At 36.5% G+C, this 21022-nt stretch overlaps 1 protein-coding gene across 1 annotated transcript in view; it reads left to right on the top strand.

Annotated features, from left to right (window-relative positions):
• Positions 1–10872, top strand: part of COL4A5 (collagen type IV alpha 5 chain) — a 273551-nt gene extending 262679 nt beyond the window's left edge. Inside the window, exons 47-51 of the mRNA XM_032757441.2 lie at positions 659–871; positions 6119–6296; positions 8178–8292; positions 8636–8808; positions 9647–10872. Coding sequence (XP_032613332.1) covers positions 659–871; positions 6119–6296; positions 8178–8292; positions 8636–8808; positions 9647–9728 — 761 coding nt within the window. The 3' untranslated portion in view covers positions 9729–10872. The remainder of the gene's footprint in view (positions 1–658; positions 872–6118; positions 6297–8177; positions 8293–8635; positions 8809–9646) is intronic.
• The last annotated feature ends 10150 nt before the right edge of the window (positions 10873–21022 follow it).

Here is a 21022-nt window from a genome sequence, read left to right on the forward strand (position 1 = left end):
GTGGCACCACAGCAGAGTGGTAATACGTATAGCCTTCCTAGAGTCAATGCCCTGACATTTCATTAATGCTTTATTTCTAGGGAAATAACAAGTTAGGTCATTTTCATCACAAGTGTTTCTGTGAAGTTTCCTTAAAATGAAAATTTATACACACACTGTCCAAAGGCCTGTATATACAGAAAATTATTAAATGAACTCAAACCAAGAGGCTAAATCAGGAAGGGAAGCCAGTGGTGGATTGAAAATGGGCATTTTGAAAATACTTCTTTAGAATGCCCTGCCTATTCTCTACACAAAAAGGTATGCCTGAGAATAATTTCCCCAGACAGATTCAAAGGAAAATGTTTTTCAGCAATGAAGCTGGCAGATTGATGGCAACCACACCCTTCCTTTCTCATTGATGAACAAAACAGCAGGCTGAAAATTGACCATGGGGTTCAGATTCTTTTAGTACAACGAGAGACTAAATAACATACAGACTCTCCAAATAAGCATATTTTATTTGTCTCCTAGCCCATGATATCTGACAATGCCTTTATAGACACTCTATAAATATCAAATAAATTAACTAGTCAAATGAGGTGATAATGTTTTGTCAATACCCATGAGTGGATCAGAGCTTACTTAATCTTGTATACTGATTATTTCGTGGAAATAGGTACCCGTGGTTTGGATGGTCCCCCCGGGCCAGATGGATTGCAGGGTCCCCCAGGTCCCCCTGGAACCTCCTCTATTGCACATGGATTTCTTATTACACGCCACAGCCAGACAACGGATGCACCACAATGCCCGCAGGGAACACTTCAGGTCTATGAAGGCTTTTCTCTCCTGTATGTACAAGGAAATAAAAGAGCCCACGGTCAAGACTTGGGTGAGATAAGCAATATCTAATTTCCTACTGTGCATTTTGTTTTTGTTTCAGAAATCCTGTTGGGTTCTAGAGTAGCCTTGGCCAAAGTGCCTCTCTCTATTCTTTTGGGGCTTCCGAATTGAAAACCATGTCAAGGGCAACTGAATATATTCACTATGATTTTTAAATAAATAATATTTAACCTTAAACTAAAAGCATTAATTAGCTCTTGTGAGGTACAATTCTTGGCCTAAAGCAAATCATTTCAAAAAGGCCACATTTACTTTTAGTTAGATTAGTTATTAAGGAAACAGTTTCCCTGGGCTTTTTGCAGTATAGCAGCTGCTTCAGTGTGCAGTGTTTATAATTCATGGGAGATAGTTACCTCATCTTTGAGACTGGTCTTCATCAAGTTCATAAGTTCTGAAGAGAATCTTGGTTCATAGATCCAAGAAAGTAAGGTCATTGCTTAATTATGCTAGTTTGTAGTTCCTAAAATAAGTGCCTTAGCTTTATAAAGTATTACTGGAGTCATTTAAAGCTATATAAAGTATGACATTTCTGTACAAAATCCAGTTCATTTAAGGTGTTCCCATGTATCTTCTCTATACTGGGGTGGACAGCTAGGTTGATGGGATGAGGGGACTAAATCACTCTCAAGGGCTCTTCCATCCCCATGAATTCTTTTCCTGGAATTTTGACTTTGGATGTTGAAGTCCCATTGCCTTACCTGGGGCTGCGTTTTGTTGTTTTTGTTGTTGTGCTTTTTTTGTTTTTTTGGTTTTTTGGTTTTTTTTGAGACGGAGTCTTGCTCTGCCGCCCAGGCTGGAGTGCAATGGCGTGGTCTCAGCTCACTGCTACCTCTGCCTCCCAGGTTCAAGCAATTCTTCTGCCTCAGCCTCCCAAGTAGCTGGGAATTACAGGCGCCCGCCAGCATGCCTGGCTAATTTTTGTATTTTTAGTAGAGACGGCGTTTCACCATGTTGGCCAGGCTGGTCTCGAACTGCTGACCTCGTGATCTGCCCACCTCTGCCTCCTAAAGTGTTGGGATTACAGGCATGAGCCACCGCACCCGGCAGGGCTGCCTATTTTAAGACTGACTATCCCCTTTGCCTCCATAAAGACATTTAAGAAGATAGTCTGGGCTCCCAGTTTCTGGGATCTCTATGATGAGAAGCTTCCTGAGGTCTCATTGGCTGGGCCATTCATTCTGTGGAAATGGTTCTGCAGCAGCAGAGACCCCGGAGGTCAGCTTTACTCCCTATTTTTCCAAGGCATATGGCCACACCAGTTCTGGCCCACCAGAGTAAGGATATTCACTTACATGTAAGTCAGTGGTCATAGGTCATTTTATGAAACCAAATAATGTAAGGGTTTGCCCAATAGCTTTCTTTTCCATCTTCTTTTTTTCTTCCATTTATATTTCCTTTTTCTCCTTTTCAACTTTCCTCTGCTACTTCTCTTTCTCTTTTTCACTTGGTTACATTTTTTTAAATTTTATAATTGACAAATCTTCATTAAATTAGTAATTAAATTATATTTCCATAATTTAATTGAATAATAAATATCTAATTAATTTAATTTAATATCTTCAGGTAATTTTCTCTAGTCTTTCTCCTATAAATTTCTTCTTTTTTGTTCATTCTCTCTACACTGTCAGACTTACAATCAAACTTTAAACTTCAAATCCCTAACCTACCAGGTCAACAGAGGAACCATTAGAAGTTTTGAGCACTACAAAATTCAAAAATGTAATGCAGTTAGAAGATGGAATCTGCTACCAGCATGTAATTATAACTTTTCAGAATCCATGTATTTTCTCTAATAAGAACAGTCATATTTGGAGTCTATAAACTGGCCCTGACTCTGGTACAGTTTAGGCCTCAGACACAAGAAGGCCATGACAGAGCCCAAGATCCTAGGAATGGTCCTGGATTGCAGAGGCTCTGCTGGGGCTCACACAAGGATCACATTGGAAGTATCTTGATGACTAAGCAAAGATAGAGGCAGCTGTAACTTTGATGTTAAAGAAACAATTACCTCCTGATCGAATAAATGCAGTCTGTGTTGAATTAGTGGAAGGATTATAGGATGTAAGAAAGAAGACAGAGAAGATGGATTAAATACTAAAGCTTTTCTGTCTAGGAGAAAAAAAAAACATACTGAGAAACATTAGTCTATTAAAGTCTTATAACTATGGGGTATAGAGGGCATTGGGAGTATATGGGATCACTCTCTCTTCGAAAATTTGGAGACTATAACCCAGAATTCTGCATCACTGTGGGCAGCCACAGGTGCAACCAGATACTCTAGATACTTCCATCATTATGGGCCTTCGTTTTATTTACCTTCCTTTTCTCTTCCTTATGAGACCGGGTATTTTCAGCACGGTCCCAAATTAGGCAGTAGAATAGTTTTTTTTTTTTAATTACTTTATAACGTACAAAGCACTTTCATGTCCATTGTCTAATTTAATTTACACAACTATGATTAAGAAAAATGTATACAAATATTCTGCTTTTTCATTTTATACACAAAGAGACTGGCTAATAGGTTAAATAACTTACAGTTAGAAAGTGATGGAGGTAGGACTTGAATCCAACACCTGCCAATTCTAAATCCATTTCTTTTTAAATTTTCCCATGTTGTTCACTCTCACATGACTGTGAGTCAGTCAGATTTTTCTTAACCAGTTTTTTAAAGGGATAAATTAGACTAAATCATTGATTTTCAACCTAGGGAATTTTTTAAGACTCCTAGTCCTATGCCAAATCCATTGTATAAAAATTCCAAATAATTCTGATAATACAGGTTTAAGATCTATTGGTCTTTTATCAGTCATCTTCAGTCTGAGATAAGCATAACCCTTTGAATATATGAAGAATTTCCAAGATGCACAGAGGCATAATTTTTTAAAAATCAAATTTAAACTCCTTGACTTTTATATGTATTTTCTCCTAAAGTCAATCTGACTTTAGCAGATGTGCTTTGGGCAATCTCCTTTCCCATATCTCCTTTCACTGTCATGCATTCCCCACTTTGTAAGAGTCATACTCTTGCACATTGCCTTGAAGTATGAAAACCTCTGACAGACAAATTCAAAGGGATAATTCAAAACAACAGCTTTGCTAAAGATACAATTACCGTTAGATCCAGCAATCCCATTACTGGATATTTACCCGAAGGAAAATAATATATCAAAGAGATAGTTGCACTCACATGTTTATTGTAGCACTATTCACTATAGCAAAGATATGGAATCAACCTAAGTATCCAACAAAGGATGAATGGATAAAGAAGATGTGGTATATATACACAATGGAATATTATTCAACCATATAAAAAATGAAATCATGTCATTTGCAGCAACGTGGTTGGAACTGGAAGTCATTATCTTAAGTGAAATAAGCCAGGCAGAAAAAAAACAAGTATCACATGTTCTCACGTATATATGGGAGCTAAACATTTGAACACATGGAGGCAGAGAGTGGAAAGACAGGTAGCAGAGACTGGGAAGGGTAAGTGTGGGGAATGGGGAGGATGAAGAGAAGTGGGTTAAGGGATACAAACATACAGTAAGATAGAAGGAATTAATTCCATATTTGATAGCAGAAGAGAATGACTATACTTAAAAAATATATTGTACATGAGTGATGGACACCCTAAATACCCTGACTTGATCACTATGGATTATATACATATAAAAAATGTTCATGTGCCCCATAATTTTGCACAAATAAAAAATTAATGGTTTTGTTAAAGTCTCCATTAACTCAAGCTCTGTAATTCACTTTTAATCCATCTTACTAAGAAATACATTTCTAATAAAAGTTTTTTTGTAATAATTATATAAAAATTTATAATACATATATTTTTATCAGTTGTGAATTAATAACAATAACAGTGACAGGTCAAAATAAAACATTTAACATGTAAAGTCTTATAGTCACAGAAAGTTTTAAAAAGTTATATTCAATATTAATTTTTGAGAAATATGATAGCATGATCAATAAAAGACTTTCAAAAATAAAAATATGTTACATTAGGATAAAACTGTGTGAGAAAAGTGGAATGGAAATATAATTTTTAAATGTAGAAGGAACAATATATAATTTCCAACTGTTAAAGACAAGTTTATATATTTTCTATAATGGTTAATGTTAGATCTCAAATCATTATATTGGATGCATTTAAAAGAGTGATATAAAAGTTTGTTCTTAGATATCAATATTCACAAAACACCATAAATGAAAGCTGGCAAGGTAGAAATGTGGTTTGCAAATTCCCAGTCCCTGCTATTACAAAGTGGAATACAGAAGGGTGGGTGTGGAGCTGAGAGACAATAGCTAATATCTTAATACTGGCACAGTATCAATTTAAACTTATGATGAAATTTAGATATCAAAACTTTAAATATGTTAACTTTCAAAAGTGTAAGAGAGTGCATTTTTCATCATTCTTTTGTGAGTAAATGAGAAAAGAAAGGCTTGATCACAAGTAAAGATAACCTCTCTTGTCCCTACTAGCTCTGAATTTCAAAGATTGGTTTCTTTCTTTTTTTGGTTTGTTTGTTTTCCCCTCACATCTTTCCTTCCTGTCTTATTTTTTTCCTTTTTACGTATTCCTCAAACCTGACTGTGGTGGCTGTGCACACTGGCCAGCATTACTATTGTCCCTAGGCCTAAGGAAATTGCAAATTCACACAAGATACATACTGAGGAAGTCTTAGAAGAAGAGAGGGCAGCCTAGAGCACGAAATATTGATATCGTAAGGACTCAGTATGTGTCCTTCACTTGTACAAAATGAATTACTAAATATTCTCCATAAGACACCATTGTTTATAAGATGCATCACTTGTTTAAAAATAGCATTGGGGAATATATAATGAGCTACCACAATAAATATTAACATACTTTATAAAACACATCCTAGTTTTATAAATGTTAAAATATGAGTAAATCTTAGACTTAAGAAATATAGTGCTAAATGACGAGCTAATGGGTGCAGGAAATCAACATGGCACATGGATACATATGTAACAAACCTGCACATTGTGCACATGTACCCTAAAACCTAAAGTATAATAAAAAAAAAAACAAAAAAAAACCAAAAAAAACCAAACAAACAAACAAAAAAGAAATATAGTATATTTATTACCTATGAAAGGCTGGCAAGTTTCCTTGAAAGGCTGTTTGCTATTGTTTTAGAAGAAACCAAAGTATCATTATCATGCAGTCCTTTACTGTTTTCTCTCCAAATCTTTCTAGGGACGGCTGGCAGCTGCCTTCGTCGCTTTAGTACCATGCCTTTCATGTTCTGCAACATCAATAATGTTTGCAACTTTGCTTCAAGAAATGACTATTCTTACTGGCTCTCCACCCCAGAGCCCATGCCAATGAGCATGCAACCCCTAAAGGGCCAGAGCATCCAGCCATTCATTAGTCGGTAAGGTATTGATTTAGCTGTGACTTTTACCAATCCCCAGTTAGTTAGCTAGTCAGATTTGAGTCCAAAACTAACAATCTGATGATATTCGTCCTAGGTTAGGTAGAACAGAGGTACCTCTTAATATTCAATTAAGTATTTAGTTTGACTCATATTTATTGGGGGTCTGCTTTTGACCAGGCCCCCATGATAGACATAGTGTAATAGCCAGATAGCGCAGAGCGTAGTAATTATTTATTACATAAATTTGTCTAATATATATCAGATTTGGGCTAAGTTCTATAATAGATATAATAAAAATGTTATGAAAACATAGGGAAAGAGATGTTTAGTTTCAACTGGAGAAATGTGGGATGACTATATGGAAAAAATATGTCTTGAACTGGTCAGTCCTTGAATGACAAGAAGGACTTGAGGCACAGGCAGTTATAAAGGGGAGATATACACTAGGCAGATAAATGACAATGGGTAATAAAATAATGTGTCTAGGATGTAGTATGTAAAGGTTATGTTGGGAGAAAAGATTGTAACGTTAGCTTGGGCCCAGAAGGTAGAAGGCCTTCTGTACCAAATTGTAGTTTAAAGTTTATTTGATATGTAACAAGGAGCCCCGAAATATTTTAGAGCTGCACTTCAGGTTAGATTATAGTGCCATCAATGTGTAACATGGATTACAGAACGGATAGTCTTGAGGTAGAGAGACCAGTTGGATTGAAGGGTATTGCTATAGCCCTGATGTGAGTAAATTGGAACTCACAGTGGGGTACATGTATCACATTATTAGGCTAGATAGGATTTGACAGTTTATTAGCTATGGGAAGAAGGTGGTAGCTGAGATTTGGAGCATGAGTAACTAAGAGGAGGGTGGTACCATTAATAGAAATCTCTTAGAGTTTTGCCATTTTGAAACCTAGTTTAACTCAATCTCTTAGGAATGTTGGTTATTGCCATTTTTATTCTGATCATGACCCAGGATTTCAATAACCGTAAAGGATGAATTGCTGGAAAGTCTAGTTCCTTTGATAGTAAATATAAAGATTAAAGCTGGTTCAGCCTTAGTAGCAAATTCATGGTGCCCTTTTTAATACATTTTCCTGAATCCTTTGGGAATTTGGGAGTGTGTGTGTGTGTGTGTGTGTGTGTGTGTGTACAATTTTGTCAGTCCCAACTCTTGGGAGTAAAAGCTTGTCTAAATGTATTACCTATTTTGTTAGGTAAACTGCAGAACTGGCCTCAGTAATATGTCAAGAGATCCACTCATGTTTTGTATTAAAGATATGGAAGACTCAGCTGTATTCATTCTGTTGCTATTTTACTTGATTTTATAGATTTCAGCCACATCTCCAAGTGCCTGGGTACCTGCCCAGCATTCTGGATACGTTGTACTTCTCCAGATATAGTCAAATGTTTAATAAATGTCCTTTGGACCAAGAATAACGAATAGAGATTGAGAAAGTGTCCGTTTCTTATATTTTCCAGTCTTTCTGACATTGTTCTTACCACAGTTTCAGCATTACTAAATGTCTCCCCTCCAATTGAGCACTTTGACAACAAGTAGTTGTGCAATATACCAAGCCAAACTCTTATGGCAATTAAGGCATTGACTATAGCAAGTATGAATAGACATTTAGGGCATAATGGAATATCAAAAGGCCATTGCACTGGTTCTGCAGTTTTTTGAAAAAAGTTTACAGTTTATTATGTATATTGGGAGACAATACTTAGCAAATGCAATCCTCAAAGTGCATTTTTTCACCTTTTGTGATCATTGAAAGAGACATTAATCGGCTTCCATACCAAGAAGGCTTCCAATGAAGCGGGATGGCTACTTCTCACATGCTCACTGTGTAGATTATGTTCCTTCTCCTTTTCCTTTACCAGATGTGCAGTATGTGAAGCTCCAGCTGTGGTGATTGCAGTTCACAGTCAGACCATCCAGATTCCCCATTGTCCTCAGGGATGGGATTCTCTGTGGATTGGTTATTCCTTCATGATGGTATTTTACACTCTTCCTTGCATTTGTCATCATAGCTGACTGTCCATTCCATCTACATTTCTTCCCAATATGAGGAATCCCTGTCATTTGCATAATAAGAAGCTTAAACTTCAAACAGCTTCTATCCAAGCACTGTGTTCCCCCTCACATATTTTTTGTAAAATATTTTCATAATCTGCCTATTACTTTTTTTGACTACCCTTGGTGTGGATACTATTGTCTTACCTCTGGGCCTGTTCCTTCACTAGATTTGATTTGTCCAAGCTCAGCACACATCTTTGGATATTCACTAAGCTATTATGGCACATGGGTATTGCGGCACATTTTTCCTTGTCTTTTATAGCATACAAGTGCAGGGGCAGAAGGCTCAGGTCAAGCCTTAGCCTCCCCTGGTTCCTGCTTGGAAGAATTTCGTTCAGCTCCCTTCATCGAATGTCATGGGAGGGGTACCTGTAACTACTATGCCAACTCCTACAGCTTTTGGCTGGCAACTGTAGATGTGTCAGACATGTTCAGGTAAAGTGCTTATAGCTTTAATTCAGGTCCAAAGCTTCCTTCAGAGATGCTAGGGAAGAAAGAGACAATTTATGGATGGTTTATCCTCAACAAATGTTAAGAATTTATTGGATTGTGTACTTTGTTCTTGCTTGTTCTTCTCATATACATGACTCAGGTCAGAAAAACAGACTTGATTAATATTAGGTGAGTTTGGTTTGTGATAGCTTAGTAGTAATCCTTCAATAATGAAACAGAGATAAACAAAGGTTATGTGACCTTCCTAATAAGTCAGCAGCTGTTCAACTAGATTGAGGCCACCCCAGGAATTGAAGTTACAGTCTGTCTTTTCCCTCTCAGTCCAGTGGTCTCCTTTCCCAGGATATTTTAAAGATTCTCATTGAGCAAGACATGCATAATATACGTACCTCAGGATACTTCATTATATTGATTTTTTTTCAGTTTAAATTTATTTTTATGTGTTGCTTTTGAGTTATCACTACTTGGTATTTTTCTTATGGTCCTTGTTATCTATTCATCATCAGTTGCCCAGATTTCCCTCATCCTGTGAATATTAGAAAAATGTATGAGAGAAAGCGAAAAAGATAGAAAATGAGAGGGAGACACAAATATACAAAGATAATAGTGGTGGGGAGAATCGTTACAAAATATCTATGACCACTAATGGCTCTTAAACCATACCAGTCACTGCATTAGATCATATTGCTGAAAAGTAAACCATTAAGTCACCAAGAGAGCTACTTAACACAAAAAGAATGTTTAGTTATAAATTTGAACCAATAACAGAATTGAAATACCAGAAAATGTGGATCTGATTGTCTTATTTCTTATTTCCCAGTAAACCTCAGTCAGAAACGCTGAAAGCAGGAGACTTGAGGACACGAATTAGCCGATGTCAAGTGTGCATGAAGAGGACATAACATTTTGAAGAATTCCTTGTGTGTTTTAAAATGTGATATATATATATATATAAATATATAAAATTCCTAGGATGCAATGTCTCATTGTCCCCAACTTTACTACTGCTGCTGTCAATGGTGCTACTATATATGACCAAGATAACATGCTGACTAGTAACCATGAAGATTCAGATGTACCTCAGCAATGCGCCAGAGCAGTCTCTATTATTTTTCTACTAAAGAAATAAGGAAGTGAATTTACTTTTTGGGTCCAGAATGACTTTCTCCAAGAATTATAAGATGAAAATTATATATTTTGCCCATTTACTAAAATGGTACATTAAAAATTCAATTAAGAGAAGAGTCACACTGAGTAAAATAAAAGACTGCAGTTTGTAGAAAGAATTATTTTTCATGTGCTACTAATCCTGCTGTATCCCAGGTTTTTAATATAAAGGTGTTAAGCTTATTTTGCTTTGTAAGTAAAGAATGTGTATATTGTGAACAGTCTTTTAGCTCAAAATGTTGAGTCATTTACATATGACAGCATGAATCACTACAGAAAATGCAGGAAACCCTAGAATACAGACAGCAATATTTTATATTCATATTTATCAAAGTGAGAGGATTTATATTCCTACATCAAGTTACTACTGAGAGTAAATTTATTTTGAGTTTTATCCCATAAGTTCTGTTTTGATTTTTTTAAAAAACAAACCCTTTTAGTCACTTTAATCAGAATTTTAAATGTTCATGTTACATACCAAATTATAATATCTAATGGAGCAATTTGTCTTTTGCTACATTCCCCAAGATTATCTCTTAAGACCATATGCCCCCTGGTTTAATGTTTCTTACATCTTGTTTTTACTCATTTCTGACTGGACAAAGTTCTTCCAAACAATTCTGAGAAACAAAAACACACACACAGAATTAACAATTCTTTTCCCTGTGCTTCTTATGTAAGAATCCTCCTGTGGTCTCTACTTGTACAAAACTGGGAAACAACACTTGGTTAGTGTCTTTTAAGTTACAAAAAGCCAATTGATGTTTCTTATTCTTTTTAAATTTTAAATATTTTGTTATAAATACTCACAGGATATCTTATTTCCCTAGCTGTCATCTTCTCACTTAATGTTTTTTAAACCCACCAATATAAATTTAATTAAAGATATATGTTGTAAGGATGGTCTGTTGTGTATCTCTTCAGCCTGTGTGGAAAAAATCCCTGCTCATTTACAGATAGATTACCAATCTGCACATCAACAAGTCATCTTTTCCCAGGGAATCAGTTTCTCCACGCTTTGATCACTCTGATAGTAGAAAGAAAACATAGTAATGTAAACTTTTTCCAGTGAAGAAAACTACCTATTGGAAGATATTTCTGAGGTAATAAATTTCTTGACAACATTGCGTTAATGGCTAAGTAAGGAAACAACTGGCTTCTATTTGGGGAAGAATTCATTAATAATGTTTAAAGCAGGTTAGTGAGCTAATATTCTTAATGATTAAGAATGAACATGCATAGTTCTCTAAAATAGTCAAGGACTGGTTAAAAATAAAATATTAAAAACTTCCATAGTAAAATTTGTGTTACAGCTAAAAGATAAAACAACCAAAACAATTTTGAGTATTCTAAATCCTAATATGGACCTATGCAAAATCTAAAGCTTAGAATCTCTAGTGGTAAAACTTAGGATCCAAACAATAACTATCTAATCATTTTGTTGATTCTGGATAGCCACCAATCGCAAATTTTAGCTTTATGTTTTCATTTAGTCCCATGCATAAAGTCAGTAATGAGTAATTGTAACTGAAAACACCATATCACAGCCTCACAGATTTTTCTACATGGTGTACACTCAAAGGTGCCCCTTCTGTTATAGTCGCAAACACTTAATTCCAAAGATTTTGCTTTTTGTATCTTTCCCTCTCATTTGTAGCTGGTTGAAAGCCTTGGCCCATAAAGAACCTCCTCTGTTTGTTTGTTTGTTTTGTTTTGAGACAGTCTGCTCTGTCACCAAGGCTGGAGTGCAGTGGCATGATCTCGGCTCACTGCAACATCCACCTCCTGGGTTCAAGCGATTCTCCCACCTCAGCCTCCGGAGTAGCTGGAACTACAGGTGCATACCACCACGCCCGGCTAATTTTTTGTATTTTTAGTAGAGGCGGGGTTTCACCATGTTGCCCAGGCTGGTCTTGAACTCCTGAGCTCAAGCGATCCGCCTACCTCGGCCTCCCAGAGTGCTGAGATTACAGGTGTGAGCCACCACGCCCATCCCAGAACCTCCTAGTTTTTAAATTGTTGCATGTGCAGCTAGTCTATGTGTTTCTTAAATCCCTTAACTATTCCTAGCCCTGCTTTGTTGTTTGAAGTACACAAATTCATTCCAGGACATTAATATTGTTAACGCTCCCTTGCCATGAATTATTCAAAGATTAATCTAGCTGCTCTACTAGTTACCTATGGTGAGTTTTTTGTGTTTTGTTTTGTTTTGTTTTTGTTTTTGTTTGCTTTTCTATCATCTGTGAAAATTCCAGAAGTACTATGGTGAGTTTTACAGTCATACACAATTAATAGCTTTCTCACATTGGGAGGAAATGAATGAACTATTCTGCTTAATCAGATAGTTTGACTACCAAATAGTTATGTGTACCAAATGTGGTTTTACCAGTTAATGAATCTTTCGTGATTCAGATGTTACTTAAGGACCAAATCCTAGTATTTTATAGCTGTGTGTGTGTGTGTGTGTCACTGTAATATTTATGAATTGAGGTCTATTTGAAAATTCCTTATATATATATATGTATATATATGTGTGTATATATATGTATATATATGTGTGTATATATGTATATATATGTGTATATATGTATATACGTATATATGTGTATATATGCATGTGTATATATATACATATATACACACATTTATATATATGTGTGTATATATATACATATATACACACATTTATATATATGTGTGTATATATATACATATATACACACATTTATATATATGTGTGTATATATATATACACACATATATATACACACACGGATAAGTGTATACACACACACACATATGCTGTGTAAGAAAGTAGACATTCCAATTATTTTTATAGCTTATTGGCCTGATCTATGCCATGTTGGTGTCACACTCATTGCTTCCAAAGGAGGTTGTATCGGACACCTTGTGATTGTATGATTTTTTTCCCACCCATCCAAATTTGAAGAACACTTTTTCATTCTTGTAGTGGCAATGAGGTTCTTTGCCTCAGTCATATCAAGCCATCAAATGCTTATTCAGAAGTTAATCACAAGAGGGCACTATTGCCTATAAAAATGAATGAGCATGTGTAATGATTTGTTTGAGCTCTTTGGTGGTGGTAGGGTTGTCTAAAGTCCTGCCTCTAGATTCCCTGTTTTAAGTTTCATTTATTCTTTCAGCCTCATAAAAATCATTAGCAAATATTTTAAGAGGTGGCCTAGTTTCCCAATGCCTGCATCCAAAATGAAGAGAACAGCTTTGCTGTCAAAGATTCTCTTTTGTTGTTTGTTTGTTTGTTTTTGAGACGGAGTTTCACTCTTGTTGCCCAGGCTGGAGTGCAATGGCACGATTTCGGCTCACTGCAACCTCCGCCTTCTGGGTTCAGCGATTGTCCTGCCTCAGTCTCCTGAGTAGCTGCGATTACAGGCATGTGCCACCACACCTGGCTAATTTTGTATTTTTAGTAGAGACGGGGTTTCTTCATGTTGGTCAGATTCTCTTCTTAACAGCCTGATTAACAGTTGGTTCTGGTAGCACTTCCCATGCCTCTCAACACAGAAGCAAGGAGCAATCACTTTTGTTTAGCCGGAACTTCAATTGGTTTCCTTGGCAGAGAAACTCCGTTCTCAGGCTGGACTATACAAACACCTTCATCCCTAAGCAGCTCCAAAATAAATTGAATAATATTTTAAAACCATATGTCATTTCCATTTTAGAGCAGTGGTTTTAGAGTATATTCAGGGAGCTTGGAAAATTTGTTTGGTGGAAATACTCCTAAGTTGGAATTGAATCCAGAGAGGCCTGTCTCCTGAGTTCTGTATCAACAAATATTGATTGGATGCTTGTTAGCTAAGGACACCATGACGGATAGCAATCTAAAATGAACTCAAACAGGAGAATAAGCAGTGACCATAATATAGTAAATCCTCACTTCACATGGTCAATATATTTTTAGAAGCTGTGACTTTAAAGGAAACGATGTCCAATATTATTCAGTTATAATGTTGATGAAGAAAAAATGGATTTGTTATATGTCATTTAGCTTTAAAGTCGAAGTTTCCAAGAACCTATGGACGTTAACTGAGGACTTACTGTATGTACACTGGAGAAGAGGTATGCTAGTCTGTCTTTGACTACCAAATCTTACTAACTCTAGGCCAGATAATGGGGATTTTTGCAAGAGTAGCTGTCTGGAGGAAGCTGGCTCACCAACCTGTTCCCCAAAACATGGGCTAAAATCACATTTATGTAATCTTAATCGTCTGTTTCTCTATTAGTGGACTGCATACCCAACACCTGACCCTACAGGATAACAAATTGCTTACATCATACCAATTTATGCCAAATATCTTCTGTTTCGCCCTCCACCATCACATTTCATCCTGCTTTCTGCCCCAGAGGGTTCCTGAGCCCTCTGGCTTCTGATTGGGTTCAACCAGTTGGAAGTCCCAGCAGAATACCAGATGAAGGGACAAGAGTTGGGTTAGGGTATTTATTTTCATGGCTCTTTCTCTATGAGGTCACCTCAGGTTGGCTTGTGACTCTCAATTGAATGTCCCTACTCCTCTCAAGATGACTTACTAGTCCTAATTATCTTCCTTTCTGGTTCCACTAACCCCTTCTCATGTTTTCAGGTCTAGGTGTGATGGGTATGGTGACAAGTCTGCTGTTGCTGTGCTGCTAGACCTCGATTCCTGAACAACCATTTGTGATTCCCCCTCCACACCATCTACATATTTCTAATTAAACTCTCCTCAGATTATCCTAAGTGTGTTGTATTTTTGCTGTTGATACTCCAACGAATACTCAACACTTCTAGTTTCCAAAATCTAGAGAAAGTGCTTTATTTCCATATGTGACAAAATGAGGGTGAATTGATAAAACTGACATGCATGATTAAGCATGCATCTTTGACTTTGAACTAAGGGATGGGCCAGCAGAAATATGACTTAATACCACTTAATCTAATACCTAGTTTATCAAGAGTTATTGGAAGCTGTGTTCCAGGGTACTTACGGTGAAATGAGGCAAAATATGTTCCTTATGATCCTAAATTATTTATCTTTTTCCAAATAGTGTCCCACTGGATCTCTAAAGAATGCACTTTTATTTCCCCCAGGTAGTCATCTGTCTTCCTCCATCTTAACTTCAAATAATTAATTTATTAACTCATTAGCAGACTAGATTACAAGTACCAGTAACTCATCTCTGAAAGCTCCAAAAAGAAACTCCTGGTAGTATTACTTCAACCAGAGGAATCTGCTAAGCCAGATATACCTGCTTGCAGTCAGTGAAAAGCCCTAAAGGGTTACTAGCTGAGAAATGAGTAATTTATTAGTGGTTTTCTAGCCTCAAGGGCATCTGTAAAAGTAAGCCTGCAGAAGTTCTTCAGATCTGCTTCCCTTCTGTTCAAGGGTACCAGAGTGAATGCTTATACTAGGGATTATGGAAGACAGGTCATGTTCTAAAGCCAAAGACAGCCTGAGAATACTGTACTTGGTAATTTCAACCAGTCCCACACCGAACCTACCAAGAAGCCAACATACTTTCTCTTCAAGCAAAATAGTTTTCTGGTTGATTTTCATAGGGCCAGCAAAGTGCTTGCTGTTGCCAGTCTATCATAAGCTACAGTGGTAACCCCCGATGTCAGATCTTTGTGTCTCTCTGACACAATAATTTGACCTTTGCTTGGGCTACAAGGAAGGCTACCTCTAACACCTCAATAGTAATAAGACTGACACCTTATATGTATGCAGTTCTTATTAAAATATCCTTTACACATTTCATCTGAGTCTCAACAACTCTGATGTACTCAAGCAGTGCAAAGATTAGTCTCCAATATACAGATGTGGAAGCTGAGCCTTGGAATGGTTAACTGACCCCAAAAGTCACAGGACAAGTTACTAAGTTCTTTTCACTCCAAATCTAATCATCACTTTTGAGCCATGAAGATGCCTATATCTAAAACCTTATAATCCTGTGTGGTAGACATTCATAGCAATATATATAGGGGTCTCTGCCTCATGAGAAGTGATAGGCTGTATGTTTTGGAAGTCTTGGTTCCCAGGTAAGGATGAATGCTTTCCTAGCACCTTTGCAGCACCTGAAACCCCTTGGAATTAACCTTTAGACACAGGGGGCTTATAGTTAATCCATTGTACCTCAGGATAGTCTTTCTGGTCTAAGCCTCTATAGCTAAAGAGAACTTTATGGGTGTGGCCTGGTGCCCTCATGTGAACTTCCTCAGGGCTTTTGAATCCAGATGAACTCCTGGAATTTAAATGCCCTGGCCTGCAGCCTCGTCAATGCTATTAGTGTCTAAGGAAGGGCCAGTTTTGTAAATCTGAGACCATCCTGCTAATTTTATTATCTATTATAGACAATGCAGAAAGGACTCCACGGAGGGGAAAATTTCTTTAGCTCCAACAGTAAAGTTCGTTATATTTTGTTTACACTTAATATACATAAACACATAGAAGCAATTTGAGTTTGCTAACTGTAACCTCCATTGGTCATATTTTATATGCAGAAGTTTCCCTTATTTGACTCCCTTTAGCGGAAATTTACACTAGGAATCATATGAGCAAACATAAAGCCAGCTGGGCCAAGCAGTATGTGGCTATTTATCAGATTAGAGAGGCAGGAAAGGTTAAAGACAAGTTAGAGAACATGTGGGCTAAAATAGGGCTCTGCATAGCTTATTGTAATCAGAAATAAGCCTGGCTTTGAGGTTACTGGGTTTAAGTATGTTATTAAGTTGACTACATACTTTCAGATGTGGCAGTTGTTGCCCACCTTAAGGCCAGCAACAGCACAGAAAACTACTCCCCATGGAGTGTAAAGTGATGAAAACCTGAAGTCATTTTTACAAACACTTCCTTCTACTCAGAAAGCAGCATTTTCTTTTATTCTCTGAGCAGGCAGAAGCACCTATGGGTGCATGAAAGTGTGCTGGTGCTTTTCTTCTTGCAGCTTTATCTGTTTTTCCTTCATCTCTTTTGAAAATTTGCTTTTAGGTGCATAAATATTTATGATTGTTATATCCCCTTGATAAAATGATCTCTTTATTATTATGATAATGGTAATATAGTAAAGAAAATGTTAATATTATTTGCTCTGAAAACTACATTGATAGCAATATAGCCATCCAGTTTTCCTTGTGTTAGAGTTAACATATTTTTTCATTATTTTACTTTTAACCTAGTTCTGTCTTTTTATTTTAAGTGCATTTCTTGAGGGGCACATAGTTGGATCCTACTTTTTAATACAATGTGACAATTTTTACTTTTTAATGGACTTCATTTAATGTGCTTATTGATATGGTTAAGTTCAACTCTGTTATCTTGTTTTCTATTTGCCTCATTCGCAATGTGTTCACTTTTTATGCTTTGTTTTGGATTAATTGAATATTTTTTCTGATTCCCTTTTATCTCCTTTGTGGATATTAACTATAACATTTTGTTTGGTTAATTTAGTGGCTGCTTTAGGGTTTATGGCACACATTTTTAACTTATCACAGTCTATATTCAAGTCATATAATACCACTTCATGTATGCTATAAGAATGTTACAATAGTATACTTTCAATTCTCCCTTCTTGATCTTTGCACCACTATTTTCATACACTATGTTTATTATGTTATAAATACCACACTACATTGTTATTATTTTTGTTTCAACAGTATATTCTCTTTTATATTAGACATAATTCATATACAATAAAATTCACTCTCTTAAAGGGTACAATGTAATGGTTTCTAGTACATTCACAAAATTTTTCAACCATCAATCCTATCTAATTCCAGAACATTTTCATCACCCTGAAAATAATCCCATGCAACCACACCCCATTTTCCTCATCCCTTCCTCCTCCCGGCCCTACAAAACCACCAGTCTGTTTTCTGTCTCTATAGATTTGCCTATTCTGGACATTTCGTATAAATGGAATCATACAACATATATGACCTTTTGTGTCTGGCTTCTTTAACAAGGATCATCCATGTCGTTGCATGTGCTGGTACTTCATTCCTTTATTTTTTAAATTCAAGTGAAATTCAAGTAACTTAAAACTAACCATTTTAAAGCAAACAATTCGAGTGCCATTTAGTACATCCAGTGTGCAGTGTGGTGCAACCACCTCCTTTATCTAGCTACAAAACAGTATCATCACTCCAAAAGAAAACCCCATATCCATTAAGGAGTCACTCTCCGGTCCCCATAGCCACTGGCAGCCACTAATCTTTCTGTCTCTATAGATTTACCTATTCTGAATGTTTTATATAAATGGAATCTTACAATATGTGACTTTTCTGGGTCTGTTTTTTTTTTTTCATTTAGCATAATGTTTTCAAGGTTCATCCATGTTATAGCATGTATGAGTACTTTATTCTTTTTTATGTTGCATAATAATACATCGTATGGTTATACCACATTTGTTTGTCCATTCATCCATTGACAAATATGTTGTTTCCACCTTTTGGTGATTTTGAATAGCACTGCTATGAACATTCATGGACAAATATTTGTTTGAATACCTGTTTTCAAGTCTTTCAGGTATGCCTAGGAGTGAATTTGCTGAGTCATATAGTAATTCTGTTTAACTTCTTGAGGAAGTTAAGCCAAACTGTTTTCTACTGGACCAACACCATTTCACATTCCCACCAGCTATGCGCAAAAGTCCAATTTTTCCACATCTTTACAAAAATGTGTTATTTTTCCATTTTTAATTATTGCCATCCCAGCGAGTGTAAAGTGGTATCTCATCGTGGTGGTTTTTGGTGGTGGTGGTGGTGTTTTTATTTAGACAAGGCTCTGTCACCCAGGTTGTTGTTTTTATTTAGACAAGGCTCTGTCACTCAGGCTGGAGGGCAGTGGCAGAATGATACCTCACTGCAGCCTCAAAACTTGGGCTCAGGGAATCCTCCTGTCTCAGCCTCCTGAGTAGCTGGGGCTAAAGGCACATGCCATCATGTCTGGCTAATTTATTTCTATTTATTTTTTTGTAGATATGGGGTGTTGATTTGTTGCCTAGGCTGGTCTCAAATTCCCGGGCTCAAGCTATCCTCCTGCTTTGGCCTCCTAAAGTACTGGGATTACAGGCATGGGACCACTGCACAGGTCTCATTGTGGTTTTGATTTGCATTTCCCTAATGACTAATGATTCTGAGAGTCTTATGTGCTTGTTGGCCATTTGTGTATCTTCTTTAAAGAAATGTCAATTTAAATGCTTTGCCCATTTTCAATTGGGTTATTTGTCTTTTCACTGGTGAGTTGTAAAAGTACTTTATATATTATGGATACCTATCCTTTATCAGATATATGATTTCTGAATATTTTCTCTCATTCTGAGGGTTATCTTTTTACTTTCTTGATGGTGTCTTTTAAAGCACAGGATATTTTAATTTTGATGAAATATCAAAAATATTTTCTTTTTGTTACTTTTGCTTTTGGTGTCACATGTAAGAAATCATTGCCTAATCCAAGTGCACAATATTTAACTCCTATGTTTTGGCTCATACATTTAAGTCTTTAATCTATATTGAGTTAATTTTTAAACATAGTGTGAAGTAAGAGTTCAAATTTATTATTTTGCATGCAGCTACCCAGTTGTCCCAGCACCATTTGTTGAAAAGACTTTTTCTTTCCTCTGTTAAATTGTCTTGATACACTTGTCAAAAACGGATCCACCACAGAAGTATGGCTTTATTTCTGGATTCTCTATGCCATTGATCTATATGTCTGTGTTTATGCCAGTACTACGCGGTCTATTTTTTTTTTTTTAAGATAGGGTCTAACTCTGTCACCCAGTTTGCAATGCAGTGACATGAACATGGCTCACTGTAGCCTCTACCTACTGGGTCCAAGTGATCCTCCTTACTCAGCTTCCTGTGTAGCTAGGACCATGGGTGGTGCCACCATGCCTGGCTAAGTTTTTGTAGAGGTGGTATCTCACTTTGTTCCCCAGGCTGGTCTCAAACTCCTGGGCTCAAGCAATTCTCCTGCCCCTGCCTCCCAGAAGGCTGGGATTACAGGCATGAGCCACTGTGCCTGGCCTCACAGTCTTGATTACAGTAATATTGCAGTAAGTTTTGAAATAGTCAAGTGCCAGTCTTTCAACATTGTTCTTTTTCAAGATTGTTTTGGCTATTCAGGCTCCCTTGCAATTCCATACGCATTTAGTCTCAGCTTGTCAATTACTGCCGAAAAATAAAAGAAGAAGAAGACAACTGGGATATTAATAGATTACATTGAATTGGTACATCACTTTGGGGAGTATCGTATTTTAACAGTATTAAGTCTTCTGACCCATGAACACACACTCTTTTTCTATTTATATAGATCTTCCTTAATTTCTTTCAATAATGTTTTGTAGTTATTGGTGTACAAGTCTTACACTTTTATTCCTAAGTATTTTATTCTTTTGTGTTACTATAAATGGAATTTCTCTATTAATTTCCTTTTCAAATTTTTCATCGCTAGTGTATAGAAATACAATTTTTGTTTTTGGTTGTATATTGATCTTGTATCCTGCAACTTTGCCTAATGCATTTGTTAGCTATAATAGTTTTTTAGAGGATTTCTCAGGATGTTCTATATATAAGGTCATGTCTTCTGCAAATTGACATAGCTTTCCTTCTTTCTTTCCAGTCTTTATGCTTTTTATTTTTTCTTCCTTGTCTAATTGATTAGGCTAGAAACTTCAGTACAATATTAAATAGAAGCAATGAGAATAAACATCTTTTTCTTGACCCCAGTCTAAGGAGGAAGGTTTTAGTCTTTCACCATTAAGTATGATGTTAGCAGTAGATTTTCATAGATACCTTTTCTCAGTTTGAGACAGTTCCCTTGTATTCCTAGTTGTTGAGTGTAGTGTTTTTCAGGTTGTTCTTTCTTTGGCCTCAGATCATTTCATTGTATGAGTGAGATGATCAGTATTCTGATGAATACTCAAGGAGGACCCTCCCTCTGCAGATCTCTGGAGTTCTCTCTCTCTCTTTCTGTGTGTGTGTGTGTGTGTGTGTGTGTGTGTGTGTGTGTGTGTGTGT

Source organism: Hylobates moloch, unplaced genomic scaffold, assembly GCF_009828535.3.
Source record: "Hylobates moloch isolate HMO894 unplaced genomic scaffold, HMol_V3 SCAFFOLD_7, whole genome shotgun sequence".
Classification (NCBI taxonomy): Eukaryota; Metazoa; Chordata; class Mammalia; order Primates; family Hylobatidae; genus Hylobates; species Hylobates moloch.